General features: G+C 40.5%; 2 protein-coding genes across 2 annotated transcripts; both read right to left on the reverse strand.

The window, feature by feature from the left end:
* Window positions 1–306: 306 nt before the first annotated feature.
* Window positions 307–1,197, reverse strand: LOC141541379 (tripartite motif-containing protein 64-like). The gene has a single exon (XM_074265538.1). The coding sequence runs from the start codon at window positions 1,195–1,197 to the stop codon at window positions 307–309; it is 891 nt and encodes a 296-aa protein (XP_074121639.1).
* Window positions 1,198–10,906: 9,709 nt separating this feature from the next.
* Window positions 10,907–17,311, reverse strand: LOC141541488 (immunoglobulin superfamily member 1-like). Its single transcript, XM_074265634.1, has 12 exons — window positions 17,182–17,311; window positions 16,891–16,926; window positions 16,452–16,730; window positions 14,927–15,226; window positions 14,322–14,615; window positions 13,114–13,413; window positions 12,356–12,643; window positions 11,773–11,874; window positions 11,636–11,663; window positions 11,392–11,468; window positions 11,235–11,273; window positions 10,907–10,920 (listed from the first exon to the last, which is right to left on the reverse strand). The coding sequence occupies exons 1-12, from the start codon at window positions 17,213–17,215 to the stop codon at window positions 10,907–10,909; spliced, it is 1,791 nt and encodes a 596-aa protein (XP_074121735.1). The 5' UTR covers window positions 17,216–17,311.

Here is a 17,311-nt window from a genome sequence, read left to right on the forward strand (position 1 = left end):
AAGCCATTTTGTGAATTTAACAGGAAGAAACTATTTCCACATGGGGAGCTTGCTAGTGTCTTTCCATCCTCAGAGGAGGACAGTTTTCCCTTTCCCTTGACTGAATCTCTACAGACGCCCAATTCCCACCCTGTCTTCCCTTCCACCTCTACCTCCCAATAATGTTTTCCTGAGGTGAAGGTCTGGGCCCCCCAAACAGCAAGAGTGCAGTCCTTTCCGTCTTCGTTGTCTGGCAGGTCCCGATGGACCCTCCGGTACTGGACCCTCTTCAGATCTTCAGAAAGGATGAGAAGAGGATTGGCTGACTCAGGATCCAAACTTATGTCCGTCTGAAAAGTTCAGGAGCACTTCTCTCAAGCATGTGATGGAGCAGGTACTTAAGGAAGGTGACACAAGCTCTGGTTCTTCAAGTAAGAGGAGCTGCTCATTCCTTTCCAAAATGCCTTTCATATCCTGGAGCATTTCCAAAGGCGGCTTGTGCAAAGTCTTCTCTATTTCTGACATCATTTGTTGCAGACTCTGGATCTGTTGGGTCACCTCGTCCATGTTTTCGTGTATTTGGAGGATGCCATCTCTGGATTCCTCCTGCAGCTTTTCCAAGTACTCATATTCTTCATCCCACAAGAACTGGTGAATTTTCTCATACTCAAACATCACTGAGTGTTTCAAAGCATATTCATTCTCCTTGCAGGATGCCTTTTTCCTTCTTACTTTGTCCAACATCATTTCAAACTCCTTTTCTGTTTCTCCTAAGGTAGTTTGCATCTCCTGGAGCTCATCCCTGCACTTCTCAGCAACTGTTTTCAAAGGAAGGACTTTGTGAGCCTTGTGCTGTGGGGCTGATTTGCAAGAATCACAAAGCGGTGTCTGGTCCTCCTCACAGAAGAACTTCTGCGGGTTGCCATGTTGATCACAGGTGGTCAGGCCGATGGTGCTGTGCAGCAAGTGAGGTCGGAGTTGTTTGCCAATGATGGAGAGGTTCTGCAGTTGCCTGTTGGGCACCAAGTCCTGGTCTCTGATGACTCCTCTGCACTCTGGGCACCTCAAGATGTCAGTGGCTCTCTCCCTGCACTGGAGAAGACAATGTGAACAAAAACTGTGGCCACATTGGACAGTCACTGGGTCAGTGAAGTAGCCCAGGCAGATGGAGCAAGTAAGATGTCCCTTGATATCTTCAATTAAGTCTCTGGGATCCATATTCTTCCTTCTTGGATGTTTCTCTCAGGAGCAGATGCTGGCTCTGGCTCTGGCTCTTGAGCTTTGGATAGCCAAAATACCAACAGGGAATTCTGTAGGGCTTTTTATATCCCTACCTCTGCTTAGCCCCTCCCTAGCCTCCATTCCCTAGAGGTGAGAACTCCTTTCTTTGGAGAAGGCTTCTAGCTTCAACACTAGGGCTGAGTTCTCACCTTTCTTCTAATTGTAAAAAACATTATTTCCTCTTAACACTTTGGACTCTCCATATTGGGTCATTTAACAAAAGCCCCTCTCATTTGTAAGTCTCAGGACCCTCACATTTTCTATATTCTGATGTTCTGAGAGATGTTCTGTTCAAGGAGAGCCCTAAAGCACAATCTCTGCCATTTACTTTATCCTTTAGAGCTGAGTATTCTTTTCTTTGGGAAGGCTTCTAGCTTCAGTACTATGGCTGAGTTCTCACCTTTCTTCTAATAGTAGAAAACATTATTTCCTCTTAACACTTTGTATTCTCCAAATTGGGTCATTTAACAGAACTCCCTCTCAGGACCCTCACATTTTCTATATTCTGATGTTCTCACAGAGAAACTGGTAAGGAAAGCACCAAAGCACAATCACTGTCATCAAAGTGGCTCTTTCCATAACCAACACATATATTGCACTTTTTCACTTTCTCATTAGTCCACTGATAGAGATATCTTTTTCTTAATATGAATACTTTTTAAAAAGAGAAACTTCTTTCTCATTCCACTCAGGAAAGGATAGGACTAGCTCTTTCCTTAGAAGCCTGTCACAAAGATATGAGAGCTGACTTGGTGGTGTCTAAAGAAGGCCAGAGTTGTGGAGAAATATGTGTGAAACAAGGCGTTAACTCAGTGGAATTGATGAGATGATGATTCTCCAGTTCACAGATATACTTACCATGGTGATGTAATAGTTCTCTAAGTTCACATATAATATGCTGTAATGATGTAGTTACAATAAGCTATGTAAGGGGCAACAAGGACTGGAAGAGAGCTATTCTATCTTTGACCATCCTCTGGTGGCTCTCCTGCCTTCATCACTTCTCTACCTAAAGACCAAGGCCCATCCAAAGGACCTCCAGAAAGCTCGCCCGAACATTATTGTTAAAGGACAGGTCAATTCTTCAAGAGCTTCCACAGCTGTGGATCATAACATCTGAAAGAGTAGCAGGGCAGTTTTTGCTGACCCTGGTGTGACTGGGAATAAGATAAATTGGAGGCAAGTGGAAGAGGGGAGAGGTTAGTCCACAAGATGGCCTCTCAGTCAGAGAAGTCAGAGATTAGCAATGGCCTCTCAGTCTCCCACAAGAGGAGATCCATTGTGGGTTAGATCTCCAGGAGTCACTATCAGGTGGCTCTGGTGCATTCCAACAGATGTCTATTTTTGCACTTTTCCTTTTTATATTTAAATAAAAATTTTACGTATTTTTATTTTATAGTTATAACTTTTTTGGCAGTTCATATGCATGGGCAATTTTTTACAAAAAATTTGGGGGAACCCAGATGAAAATGAGGTCTAGTGTTGGTCCACGCAGTATTCTGTAAAGGAATTTACAGACTTGAAAACCTAGATTGATAAAAGAGGATTATTATGGGGATTGGAGCTTTGGTTAAAGTCTAGTTAAGGAAATAGGTGAGTATAAAGAGAGGAGGACACTGAAAACATTCCAGTGGGCAGAGAGTCCTTGGGCTCCCAGGTGGGATGCCAGGCATGGTGCTGGCATGTTTACACCTTCTGCAAAGAGAGGATTCCAGTTTGGCTCTTTTATAATAGGGGGGTTTGGCTACAAGCTGAAGGGGATCGAGGGTGCAGTCTCAGGTTGGCTCTTGGCTTGGTTTCAGCCAGGTTTAAAATTTGAAGAGAATTCAGTAGATTTTGTGACTGAGTCACCCCAACAAATAACAAAGATGAAATTGTGCTTGGGGTGGAGTGCCCTCACTGAGGCAGAGTCTAAGAAGGTTTTCTCCTTTAAGGATTTTTGGGATTCCCTCTTCATAACCAGGTAGATAAAATCCTTCTGAATTTTGAATTTGATGTGCAGATTTTGCAATTTCAGTCCCCAATGTGATAAAACTTTGGAATGGAAGTGGAGCATTTTTCTTCTAAAAATAAATTAAAATAATAGCATATTTAATAGAAAAATAATGGAGAAGTATAATGATAAATTCCAATTATAAATTTATAAACATGGCAGGATTTGCCAGATCATTTTCTACTCAGCCTAAATAATAAAAAACTTATTTTGGGATAACATTTTTGTACTCCGTACAAAGAAAATTTTATTGTAATTGAATTCTAAAAATAAAATGCATATCTAACAGTTACATTATCTATCTATCTATCTGTCTATCTATCTATCTATCTATCTATCTGTGTATCTATCTACTTATCTATACATATATATATATGTGTGTGTAGAGATAGGTAGATAGATAGACAGAAAGATAGATATAAATTTAGTTATGATTAACAAATGATGCTGAACAGCCTCACATTTACTCTGTCCAGCAATATGCCACTATTCTAACTTAGATCATTATTTCTCTCTAAGCAAGCAATTCAGTACTGAGTAACCCCAGGGAGAATGACACTGATGCAAACATATTCTCATTCCCTTCTGTCTGGATCTTGTCTCATTTATGTGAAGCTACCATAATTATTTGTGTATCCTTCCAAGACATATATATGTATATATATATATATATATGTGTGTGTATATATATATATATATATATATATATATATATATATATATGTATATATATATATACATATATATATATATATATATATATATTTATTTATTTATCATGCCTCATTCCAAAGATCAGAATCTTGTGTAATTTTATACCAAATTCTACCTCCTATTTAATTCAATTGATTTAGCCAGTCCCCTGGTCTACACATACATTCAAACATTGAACTTTTTTTCCAAAAATACATAACTGGGATAATAACATCTTAATATACTCATAAACTAGGATAAACATTTTTTAAAAAATACTGCTACATTTTACAAAAGCCAAATTCACCTTAATATTTAATTGAGTACTTCCTTGCCTTAAGAAGTAACCAGATATCCTAGGAAAATAGAACTAATAAAATCTATACCATGTCCTAACTAATCTCACTATTTCAGCAGTTTTCCAGATTTGGTGACTACAATTTCAGCTATTAGGAAGATCTGATTCTGCCACAGCAACACTGAATTCAATGTACTATACTTTAAAGTTTGAACTGTATTGAAAATAAGTGAAGTTGTACATATTTTTAAAAGCTGGTTGTATTTTCATCTTTTATTTATTTGTGGGACAAATATTCCGCTGAAAGAGCAGTCATGTTTTATTTTTAATTTATTAAGTTTATGATAGGGAAACTAATTTTGATTCCATCAGTTTAATTCTCATTTGAGGCATAAGACTTTCATATGTAAGAAAGAAGTCTTATAGCTCTAATGGATTATAGCTTCTTTTTGGATCCATAGGTATTAAGTTTCAGAGGTGGGTTTGAACATGTTTTCATGCATTCCACCCCCAAGGCAAATGTATAGACATCTAGTCAAGTTTTCTGAGGCTGTCCATCTAAATAGATAAAATTGAATAAGAATTACTTCATATGCCATATTTGTGTTCAGAAGTTAATTTGCACTGTGAAATCTGTGCCTAGAGTGTAGCTGAGATAAAAGAGACATAATTATATTTGTTGTCCACAATGTCAATGTAATACAACAATGTAATAAAGAGTGCTAGAAAGTATAATTTGTCTATGGGTTCAATATAAAAATATAAGTGCAATTACAAAGGTTATTTTCAAGTTGCATTTTTTTTTTTGTAGATCGTTATAATTTGAGCCTCACAACAACCATTGAATGTAGGTTATGAAGGTGAAGATAATGACGATGAAATTTGCAATCTGCTTTATAGATGTCTCATTTTGTCCTTGCAGCCATCCTGGAGACAAGTGCTATTATGTAAAGAAACTGAAGCAAACAAAGGTTAACTGACTTCCCCAGGATCACATAGATAACAAGTGTCTGAAGCTTGATTTCAATTCAGTTCTCCCTGACGCCAAGTCCAGAAGTTTGCCATTATGTTTGTTAGCTGCCTGAATTATAGGAATTATCAGCATCATGTTGATAGATAAAAAAAAAGAAGATCAGAGAAGTGAAGTGATTTGGCCAGAAATCACCCAGCTCTGCAGTGTTTTAAGTGGATTTTAAAGCCAGATTATCCTGCATTATGATACTTTCCACTGTATAAGATTGTCTTTGTGACTACAAAGGGAATCCTTTGAAGTCTTAAAGAGACCTGGAAATTCTCTTACAAAAATATTTTCATAATAGTGTGTGTGTGTGTGTGTGTGTGTGTGTGTGTGTGTGTGTGTGTGTATGTGTAGAGTTTTATCAGGAATAGGGATCACAGTTGTAGGACATACAAGGTCTGAAAGATGCTTTTATTTTGCTATACAAATATAGATTTCTTCTTTTATCACAGAGTAGTTAAAAATCCTCAACTTATTACACTTCTATTAATCAAATATCAATATATCTGCAGCAAGTTTATTTAAAAGTCAAAGGTGATTTGAAACTTGAAAAGTGTGGAAATATTAGAAAATAACAAATATTCCAAAGTCAAGCAATAAGTTTAATAGACTTGGTATTCCCGTGCACAAAGGTTACATGATGTTCTTATATACTTTTTTGTTAACGTGAAGACATATACTTTTTATAAGTGAAAAGAGAGATATTATTCTGAAAAGAGAAATGTAATTATTTAAGCAATATGTGGCTGAGTTTGGAGTCTTTGGAATATTAAAAAGTATCTTGGACATCTAGGAAATAGCATTAAAGAGATGATTTGTGAACATCTTGTAACAAGCTATAAACAAAGAGTTGAAAGGGCTTTATTAAAAGCAAGTATTGCCATAGTCTTCCATTTGAATTTCTAAAAGAATTAGTACAGGGGGGAGGGGGATTTCAATCAGAAAGAGGCCATAGATACTATTTATTTACCTAGTTTACTATTTTGAACATATTCTCCTATTTTTCTTGAGGATAATTTTCAGAGATGATGGCTAGAGAATATCACTCCTTTTTTTTTAACTACTCTTTTTAACACTTTATACTCTCCAATTTGGGTCATTTAATAAAACCTCCCCTCATTTGTAAGTCTCAGGACCCTCACATTTTATATAATCTGATGTTCTGAGAGATGCTCTGGTCAATGAGAGCCCCAAAGCACAATCTCTGCCTTTACTCCATCCTTTAGAGGTGAGAACACTTTTCTTTGAAGAAGGCTTCTAGCTTCAACCCTAGGGCTGAGTTCTCACCTTTCTTCTAATTGTAGCAAACATTATTTCCTGTTAACACTTTGTACTCTCCATATTGAGTCATTTAACAAAACTCCCTTTCAGGACCCTCACATTTTCTATATTTTGATGTTCTGGGAGAAAACTGGTCAAGGAGATCCCCAAAGCATAATCTCTGCCCTAAAAGTGCCTCTTTCCATAACCAACACATATATTGTATTTTTTCACTTTCTCATTAATCCACTGATAGAGATATCTTTTTTTAATGATGTAATTACAATAAGCTATGTAAGAAGTTTGATAAGGAGTAATTTCTTGTAGAAAAGAGAAGGGCTACCTTTTCATAATACAGGAATGAATGATGAAACATTGTGGAAAGATATTTAAATAATATGAGAAGATAGGGAAGAGAGGAGAACAAGGAGTTCTGACTATATTGTCACCAATTTATATAAAATATATGCCTTTCTTCGTCTATAAGTATAACCAGAGCATTTGAGAGACATAAGAAGTGCAGAGATATAGTTGGGAGTTCTGTTGTTCATGAGTCCCCATCAGTGTGTCTCCATATTATTGTGGATATCAAATAGCCAGGAAAATTAACTTTATGGAAAGTGTTTTTGTTCACATAAAAGAATATTAATATTTGGCACATATATCACTCCCTCAAGTGTCTTTGACAAACCTTCTCATCTGTATAAATAGGTTCCAATATAAAGTAGAGCACCCATATCCCAAAAGGTGTAGTAGTGTTTCTACATAATAGAAATACGAAATACAAAAAATTTTCCATTTGAGGACTTTTCTTTAGTTATTCTGTAACTTTTCTTCCTGGGTATTGAAGAGTCTTGATTCTCTCCTTCCTTAGTGCTTCTCAGGGAGTCCTGAGTTCCAATGATTGCTGCCACTTATCATCATTATCACTACTATTCCCAGGATACTTGTAGAATGTGAAAAAAGTCCAAATCTGGTATTATGGCATCCTGTGGCCAAGAGCAAAAGACAGAAATATTATTTAATGATGAAGAGAAAGAGAGAAATGTATCCTATTTTAGAGACATATCCAGAAAATAAGATTTGAAATACTAAAAAAGACCTTGAAAGTCAGCAGAGGAATGGGCAACACCTTAATTACTTCTCTGAGAGGAAAATAGAGAGGGAAAATTAAATAATTAGATAAAAGGGAGAAAATGGAAGTCATAAGCAAAGCTCTAAATCCAGGATGTGTGGGAGGAAGATAGCTGACTCAAATAGATGAAGGAGATTTCTGAAAATAGAAACAAAAAGTAATTTTATCACTATCTCTTGAGAAAGGTTGTCTCCCTTTCAACAAGCAATCAAGCTAGAAGAGGAGAGTTACAGAAGGAAAATACCAAATTTTATACTCCTACCTTGAGGCTCCCCTACCCCATTGGCCTTCAATTACAGTGACTGGGGGTGTGAAGAGACTGGTTCACAATCTAAACTATCTGAGGTACAAAGAATAAGGAACCAGAAACACAATGCAAAATACATAATCATACAATTGTGATTGCTACATACAAAATCATAAAAGCATTCACAACCTTATTTTGTACAACTACTACTGATGATAACAATAGCAGTTAAGAGATGGAGATTTGGAGTTCCCATTTCTAAGTCAGATGATTTTTGGTAAACGAAATTGAGGCCTTGGGTTTGAACTAATTTTTTCAGGTGACACTGAGAAGATTTCCCATCACATTCAAGGATAAGAGCCTACCATTTGCCAAATGTATTGAGGTAGATATTGAAACTGAGGTGAAGAAAACTGGTAACAAATGAAATACATTAAAATAAATGAAAGGAAAATAACTTGAAGATACTTAAGTTTGTATTTATTTTTGAAAATGTTAAAATTCCATTTGGGTAAAAAATAAAACCAATGGAGGAAAATATAAATTAAATCTCAGAATTCTAATTATAGAGGTGATAAAAACTTAAGAAAATAAAAAAGAATTACAAATTGGGTAAATAAACACCCACCCACAAGTTACTTTTTAGAAGAAACATATTAACAATCCCCCCATCTATAAATAGAATAAAAACAAAGGATTGGAAAATTTACTACACATTAAGTGAATCCGAAGGAAGCAGGAACTGTGGTCATGCCTTAAAAATATCAAGAACAAATGTTGATAACATAAAAAGTATTAAATAGCTAAAGTAAATTACCCTAAAAGAAATATTAGTACATCTGTAAGAATTCAGCAGTGATTATAAAGCAAAGACAGGGAATTTTGTTGTCTCTTGTTCTCTCTGTATTGGAAGAATAGTATAAATCTACAGAAATATTGCTAACCCTTGTAAAAATTGAGAAGCAACAAATGAATTATTTGTTGGCAATGAATTGAATTATTTGTTGACCAAAACAATAAAAATGATAAATTTGTTCATAGATAAGGAAAAAGACGCGAACTTATATGAAGTCTCAACAATGCAATCCTAAACAATGAGGGTCAGAGAAGCAATCAAAGAAGTAATAATTACACAAAAGAAGGTGATGAAAAGTCATGCCATATTTATTGAGATACAGCTAAAGAAGTCTGCTTGGGAAAAGTCATGTGTCTTCAAAGATAGCTTAATAAAATAGGAAAGAGAAGGATTAATTAACTTTATTATCATAAAACCTTAAAAACTCAAGATATAAACAAATATCAAATAACCACAAAAGAGGAGAAATAAAAACTAGAGAAGAAACAAATAAAGGGAAACAAACTAATCTATAGGAATGATAATCAAACTGAAAGCTGATTCTTTGAGGAGAATAAAAAGTTGATTAATATTTTTCCTATTCCATTTCCATTCATTTAGTAGTTTAGCTTTGCTATTTACATGTAAAACAATGATAAACATTGATTTTTAGAACCTTGAGTTCCAAATTTTTCCCTTTCCTCCAAGTTCAACTCTGCTTTCCCAAGCCCAATAATCCAATATAGGATACACATGTGTAGTCACACAAAATATTTCCCCAATAATCATATTGTGAAAGGTAAGATAGACCAAAAAGCCCCTCAAGAAAAGCCAATTAAATAAAAATGCACGTATGTTTTATTCTGTCTTCAGACACCAACAATTCTTTCTTTGGGGATGGACAGCAATTTTCATCCTAAGTCCTTCTTCTTTTTGATTTTTTTCTTCTCTTTTCCAATACAGTTCTAGAATTGGTATTTCTACCTCAAAGTATACGTGTGTCTTTGTAGGCCTTTGAGTATAGTTCCAAGTCACTCTACAGAATGGCTAAATCGAGTCACAGTTCTGCCAATAGAGCATTAATGTTTCATTTTTGCTACATGCTCTCCACCACTTGTCATTTTCCTGTTCTGTCCTATTAGTCAATCTGATAAATATGAGCGAGTACCTCATAATTGTTTTAGTTTGCATTTTTTAATAAATAATGACTTAAAGCATCTTTTCATATGATTATCGATAGCTTAGTCTATGTCATCTGTGGCTGTTCATATTTTTTAATCCTCCGTCCATTGAGGAATGGCTCTGAAATGTATAAATTTGACTCAGTTCTTTAAATATTTGAGACATGACGACTTTATCAGGGAAACGTGTTTCAAAATTTTTTTTCACAATTACTTTGGAAAACAGTATTTCCCTCCAATTTGGATCCCATTTTATTCTATTCTCTGTTTTCATTTATCAGGTAATCTGATGAAAGAATCTTTTTGAATCTACCTCCTCCCCAGTCTGCCCTCCTTTCTATCATTCCCTTTTCTTCTCTTATCCCCTTCTCCAATTTCCTGTAGGATAAGATAGAATTTTATACCCAATTGCATATGTATGTTATTCCCTCTTTGAGCCAGTACTGATGATAGTAAAGTCATTCCCGTGTAGCCATTACTTCCCCCACCATTATAAAAGCTTTTTATTTTCTCTTTTATCTAACATTGACCACAAAGCAAGGTGTTCACAATAGTTACAGAAGAAGAAAATAGTAGTAATGATAATACTTATTATTATTATCAGCAACAATGAACAAAAATTAAATATACTGTCTTTCCTGCTGTTTCAGAATTTCAATGTTGTGTCTGCTCAGCCCCCTTTAGACTGATGTACTGGGCTTGCCCAAGTCTATGCCCTAGTGGATATTCTTAATAATTATCATGGCTCCCCCTAAATGGGAATCTGGGACAGGTACATTAGGAAAGATGAAATAAGGATGACGAAAAGGAGAAGATATGGAAGAAGAGCAGAAGTGAAAGATTCCTTCACAAAAAGGTGCCCAAACCCTCAGTCTAAATATAAACTGGCATAGAGCGTGGCTTCTCTAGGAGTTTTTTGGGAGTCAGTTTTCTTCTTATTCAAGGTTCGTGTGTTCAGTTGAGTGTATGTCACTCCCTGAGTTTCTTCAGCCATGGGGACCTGAAGGAGAAATACAAGAGGGAGCAAACAGTGATGACTTTCAAGTTCTTAATTTATTCATGTCATGAAAGTTTTGATGGCTCATCTGGTAAAATCTATAGATGCTTTCCCATTTTCATACTTTTAGATACCTACTTTTTATATTTCATACTTTTAGATAGGAATGTACTTCAAAGAATTGTAAAGGAAATAAATGATAGGGAACTAGAATTATGAAAGTATTATATAAATATTGCTAATAATTGAAGAGATTCTCATTTTAGAGGCATTGTACTGGAGGAGGAAAAGAACTAAGGAAGATGGAATTAACTCACTTGTAGTTCTCTTGGGACGTTCCTCAGCCACTTGTGCATCTGAGATAGAGGGAAGAATCCATTATTCCTAATCTCTCCCAAGACCAATATTCCCTTCTACCATTTCTATTCCCCCCTCATGCTAAGACTGTGCCCTCTTCCTGACCAGATAACTTACATAGGTTTTCCTCTCTGGATGCCTCAGGATGATGAGGCAAGCAGGTACTCCAAGGAAGGCAAGAGCAACAAAAACAGCTACAGTAGGGAGAAGGGAAGAAATAGCATAAGGAGAGGGAGTTCACTCTGGGAGGTTCTGTCAGCTTCCTCTCCTCACCAGAATCTCTTTACAGTTCAGAGAGTTCATGTTACATGGAAAAGAGTAGGAATATGAAGCAATGGGAAGAGGAGCTGAGTTTCCTTACCTCTGAGGACCGTATCCTTGCAAAGGCCCTGGTGAGAGAGACATGGGAAGAAAAGAAGTAAAGTCAGATCCTCAAAGGAAGAAAAAGAGATCTGGTCCTTATCCATTTCTGTTTTTTCTTCTCTTCCCCAAACTCACCCATAGGGATGGATCCATGGTAGAAGAATGCAAGACATAGAAGGCACAAGAGGAGGAGAAAGGAAACACAGCTGAGGATGATGATGAGGTTGGTATTTGGCTCTGGACAGAAGTTAGGGTGGAAAAAAGAATCACCATAAATAGTTTTGCCAAGGAATGCTCACCCTTCCCACGTAGTTATCACTGACTTTTTTCTCTTATCCCCTCTCCAGCCTCCCATCACCACCATCATAAAAGAGTTTGGGACAAACCCTGTTCAGAGAGAGTTTATCTCTTGGAATCAGAGTCAGATAAACAGAAGCCAGAATAAAGATGCGTGTGTGTGTGTGTGTGTGTGCGTGTGTGTGTGTGTGTGTGTGCGCGCGCGCGCCTGCCAGTGTACCCATGAAAAGGAAGTAAGGAAGAATGACTTACGTCTCAGCTCACACCCTGTGTCTACATTGGCCTGGAAATGAGGACAATGTCAAAGTTTCCACAGACCTTACCCTGAATCTCTAGGCCAGAATCAAGGCCATGTTTTCCTTTCTTTGTAGGGCTGAGAAATGGAATGCTTATTGACATCTCCCCGTCATCCTGCTCTCACCTCTTACCAGAAGCTCCAGGGCATCACTAGGCTTCTTCCAGAGACTTTCATTGGTGCCCAGCTGATAGTTGCAGCTGTAATTGCCAGAGTGCTCTGAGGTCACATGAGTCAAGAAGAACTGTGCCAGACCTTCATGTGTTTCTATGTTAGGCAGTATCATTTCAACTCCCTCCTTGTATAGAACAAACTTAGTAGCCCATGAGGGTCCCCAGCAAAGGATAGTCACATTGGTTCCTGAGACCACCTCTTGTCCAGGTGAGGCTGAGAGGGAAGGCTTGTGGAGGTCATCTGGAAACACAAAGAGAGAGCAGAGAGCCTCTATCCCTTTTCCTCTCCCCTCCCCCCCATCATAGTTGTGATGATGGAGGACGGAAGGGGAGGAAGACTATTGAGACCTCTGAATAATTCCCTGACCATAAGCTCTTGCTTCCATTGACTCTGACCATGCCTTGCCCTAAGTCTGTTTCCCTGGACAGGGAGAGAGGTTAAACCTTAGGTGTTCTTTGGGGCTATCCAGGAATAAAAAGTTAATTTCTCCTTCTCATTTTTGTCCCCTGAGAGAGATGGTGTACCTGAGCAAGTCCATTTTTCCTCTTTTGGTCTCTCTGTTTTAATGACACTCAGTTTTTGTCCCATATCTATTTGTCCCCATCTACTTCCTGATGATGATATGAGCCCCAAACATGTCTTCACAAATTTTCTTGGCTGTCTCTCAATCCTACCTCCCTCCCCTCTATGGAAACATGAACAACCTTTACCTGTCACCCAGATCTCTAGGGCATCACTGGGCTCAGACACCTGGTATGGAGCTATCCTCCTATAGTAGACACAGGTGTAGTTGCCAGCATCCTGGGCTCTCACAGAGAGGAGGGGGAAGTCAGCTGAGGTCCCAGCTGGGCTCTGGCTCTGCAGGGGCTGAGGGCTGCCCACCTTCAGCAGAGTGAATGTCGCTCTCCAGAGTGCTGACCGAGGGGGCTGCCTGCACTGGAGAGTCACATGCTTCCCAGGCTCCACCACCTGGCCTGGGAGGGCTGAGAGGGAAGGCTTGGCCAGAGATCCTGTGAGGGGAACAAGGTGGGGTGGGGAAGAGGAGGATAGAGATCAGGACACCGAAGTCAAGTCCCTGCCTCCCAGTCCCCTGTCCGAGTCTCAGTCTGGTTATTCAGTTGTTTTCAATCACGTCCAATTGTTAGGATCCCCTTTAACGTTTTCTTGGCAAAGATATTGGAGTGCTTTCCCATTTCCCTAACTCATGTTACAGACGAGGACACTGAGACCAACAGAGTGAAATGATGTGTTCTAGATCACAATGGCCTGGAGGTCAGATTCCAAAATAGGAAGATGAGTCTTCCAAACTCCAGGCCCATCTTCTGTCCCTGAGCCATCTTTTGTACATGAGATGTATGAGGAGTGGAGCTAGGTGGAGTTAGCCAGGGTTCTGAGGAGACTGTCAACCTGGAGGGAACTCACCCGGCCTGTGATCTCATGCCTCTGATGACTCCTGGGAGGGAAGATCATGGCCCTGCCCTCCTTCTCTGGGCTATCACAGACAGCCCCAGAGCTCAGCCGAAATTCAGACCCCAGATCAGGGGCCAGCTGTGAGAAAGCAAAGACCTGTCCACAGTCTCTGTCCCTCACTACTTTTATGATCTTGGACAGATCCTTTTCTCCCTCAGGATTTCATTTGTCATGGGAGGATTTTTTCCTTAAGAGCCTCTAAGACCCTTTAAGCTCTGGATTTTGTGACTGTTCCCCTAAACCCCAGCTCAGGTCCCATCTTTAGCTTTTCCTGAATACTTTAGTTCACAAGAGGAATATCTCATGTGTTCCAAGAGCCCTGAGTCAGCTTGCCCCAGGGCAGAGCTGCCTGTTTAGGGATCGTGGCTTTGTCCCTATGTCACCCCTGTTTGGGCAGAGAGCAGGAAGATCATGGTCAGAATCATTCTGGGGCCCCCACAAGCCTCACCTGGCACCACCAGCTCCAGGGCATCACTGGGCTCTGATTCTCTCCCAGAGTCTGTCCTGTAAGCACAGCTATAACTCCCAGTGTCCTCAGGGCTCACAGAGGAGAGGGAGAAGTCAGTCCAGAGATCTGCTCTGGGCTGCTGTTGTAAGGGTTCCTGGGTCCCAGACTCCCACAGAGTGAAAGTCACCTCTTTAAGGGAAGATAGTCTGGGCCTTGAGCACCACAGAGTGATGTTGGTCCCTGGGGTCACCACAAGGTCAGCTTGGGTCCACAGAGTGGGCTTGGGGAGTGGTCCTGAGGGTAAGAGAATGCCAAAGGTCAAGGTCAGATGTCATTTCTAGGCCTCCTCCCTGCACCCCTCCCATTGAAGGTGTGGCAGAAATTTTGCCTTGCTTTTCACTTTCTGGTCTGCAGCCTGCTTGAGCTGGGAACACCTCTATTGTCTTAAGGCCCTAAGGTGAGTCCATATAAAATCAGAGAAGCTTCTAGAATCTCCCCTCTCCCAAATCATCCCTTCAATTATCCTTGGACTTTATGCTGCCCCCACAGCCAACCCTCCTGTGTGGGGAACGATTTGGTGTATTGGAGAATTTTCATTTAGTCACCCATCACAGTCAGCTCCAGGGCATGGCTGGGATATGACCCCTTGTGGGGGGGTGTCTTCCTGTAGTAGATACAGCTGTAGCTCCCACTGTCCTCGGTTCTCACAGATGGAAGTGAGAAAACCGCCTTTCTTCCTGTAAGGTTCTGTAGCTGTAAGGGCTCTAGGCTCTTTTCCTCCAGAAGGACAATACTGTAGCTCTGAGAAGTTGACAGTGATGGCAAGTGGCACCAGAAGTTCACTGTTGTCTTTGGAGATACTCTGGAGCCAGGTAAGACTGAAATGCTGGGTCTAGGAAAGAGTTCTGTGAAATGAGGAAGGAAGTTAGAGACCTGAGCTCTCACTGCCAGCCCCTCACATCATTGTCTGATACAGAGCTGAGAACGGGGAGGTTGGGCTGCGGCTTTCTGGCCATGCTTCTGTGTCCAGTTCTGTCGGCCTGTTAATTGCTCAGTAACTTGGCTCCCAGGTCATCAGACAGACTTTCAAGGGGCTCACAGTCTCAGAGATCACAGGGTTTTGAGCTCAAATGACTCTGTTAAAGAATCCTGCCCATGAGCTTCACACCATGGAAGTGGTAGCCCGAGGTGGGCAAAGTCAGGAATCGGGCCCCAGTCAGCCAGCCAGAACTGGGGGGGGCAGGTGGTGAGCCCTCTCTATCAGATTCCCAATATTAGGCACTTTCTTCCTTCAAAAAACTGCCTTCTAATACAGCCAGATGGACAAAAGCCTGGAGTGCTGGGAATGGCCCCAGTGATAGAGTGGGCAGGAGAGAGAACTGAAGGCAGCATACTTGGCCAGGACGTTGCCACGTGATGGCATCAGGGACCGCATCCTGGGACACCCAGAGTCTGACTTGTGCTTTAAGCATGTATAGGAAAGTGAGGGTGAAGGCAGTAATGTTGTCACAGGTAGAGACTATTGTGTTTGCAAAGGCAAAGTGATGGGAAATGATGGGATGTAAGTGAGTATTCTGTCCAGGCTGGTGGGAATGTAGGGAGGATAGAAGGGAACAATGGGAGACAAAACTGGATAGGAAGGCTGTTGGCAGGTTGGGCCATAGAAAAGCTGTGCACACTTCTCTAAAAGGCTGTTGTGTGTCCTCTGAGGGGGGAGCAACACAGCTCTCAGGGCTGCATCACTAGGGGACACTGAGTGAGTAGGGGAAGATCCCTGGTTTTGGAGCTGGGAGACATGGATTTGAATCCTGAATTTGCCAAAACTTCTGAGTCGCTCAAGTCACTTTACCTCCTCTTCAGGCCTCAGTTTCTCTATATCTAAAATAAAAATCATAGTACAGGTGCTCTCTTCCCCACAGGGTGACTGAGGAGAAAGATTTCAAAATCCAAAATGAGAGGTCACAAGCAATGGTTTTGGTAAACCTTGCAAGTTGTGACTGGTAAGGGGAGGAAGGTAGGAAAAACTGAGGGTTTGCCCCATTTATAACTTGTCTCTTTAGAAAGGGAACTGTGTCTCCCCTTTCAGCTCTTACTCCTTATACTCAAGGATGGTTTTAGCCCCCCCCTCACCTGTCATCACCACCAGGCCCAGGGGGTCACTGAACTCTGACCAAAAGGCCCCCTGCCCAGAGCGGCACCTGTAGCTTCTGGCATCATTGAAGTCATGCACAATCCTGAGCACAAAGTCTGCCCGTGACCACGAGTTATTTCTCTCCTCTCTGAGCTCTCCATCCATCCAGAGCTGGAATCTGTCACTCCCCAGTTGGCCCTGGCACCTGAGGGTCACATCTGCTCCTTGGGGGACCACAGGACTTGGGTCAGCCCAAAGCAAGGGTTTGGGAAGAGTGCCTGTGAAGGAAAAAGGTTCCAGATTTTTTTTTGTGATTTCTCTCATCCCATAAATCTTTCTCCTCTGGACTCTGAAGCTTCTACCCTGTGAGTCAATTTCTGAGTTATCTTGGGACAGAACATGACAAAAGAACAGTGAGATATTGGGGGCAGGACTCACCCATTTGTGTCTTGGCTTCCCATTGTAAGCACAGTCCTATAAGAGAAACTCCGGTCACCAATGGTTCCCTCCATCCCACTCTGACTCCATCCCCACCTCCTGTAAAGCCCCTGAAGTTCTAATTCTGCCTTGGTCAGAATATGAATGAGGAGCCATTTGAACAGAAACTGGGTCCTGCTTCACCCCCAGTGCTTCTGGGTCCTCCTTAGAGTTCTTCCCTGTCCGTCAGGTCAACCGCCCGGGGTCTTGTCACAATATCCCTCCCTGCCCAGGTCTGATCCTGAGACTCACCAAGGGAGATCAGGAAAGTCACTGTGGAGTCCATGGTGGGTCTTGGGTTCTGTCCTGGGCCATGTAGCCTGAACTGTGCAGAGCGGAAAAGGCAGGCCAAATGGAGGCTGGCCCAGGATGTGGTGGCAAG

The sequence above is a fragment of the Sminthopsis crassicaudata genome, chromosome 1 (assembly GCF_048593235.1).
Source record: "Sminthopsis crassicaudata isolate SCR6 chromosome 1, ASM4859323v1, whole genome shotgun sequence".
NCBI classification, from domain to species: domain Eukaryota; kingdom Metazoa; phylum Chordata; class Mammalia; order Dasyuromorphia; family Dasyuridae; genus Sminthopsis; species Sminthopsis crassicaudata.

Coding starts and splice junctions, on each gene's coding strand:
- LOC141541379 (XM_074265538.1), bottom strand. CDS start 1,197: ATGGATCCCAGAGACTTAATTGAAGATATCAAGGGACATCTTACTTGC.
- LOC141541488 (XM_074265634.1), bottom strand. CDS start 17,215: ATGGACTCCACAGTGACTTTCCTGATCTCCCTTG. Junction 16,927..17,181: donor GACTTTCCTGATCTCCCTTG/GTGAGTCTCAGG, acceptor TTTCTCTTATAG/GACTGTGCTTACAATGGGAA. Junction 14,616..14,926: donor CCTGGAGCTGACTGTGATGG/GTGACTAAATGA, acceptor TCTTACCCTCAG/GACCACTCCCCAAGCCCACT.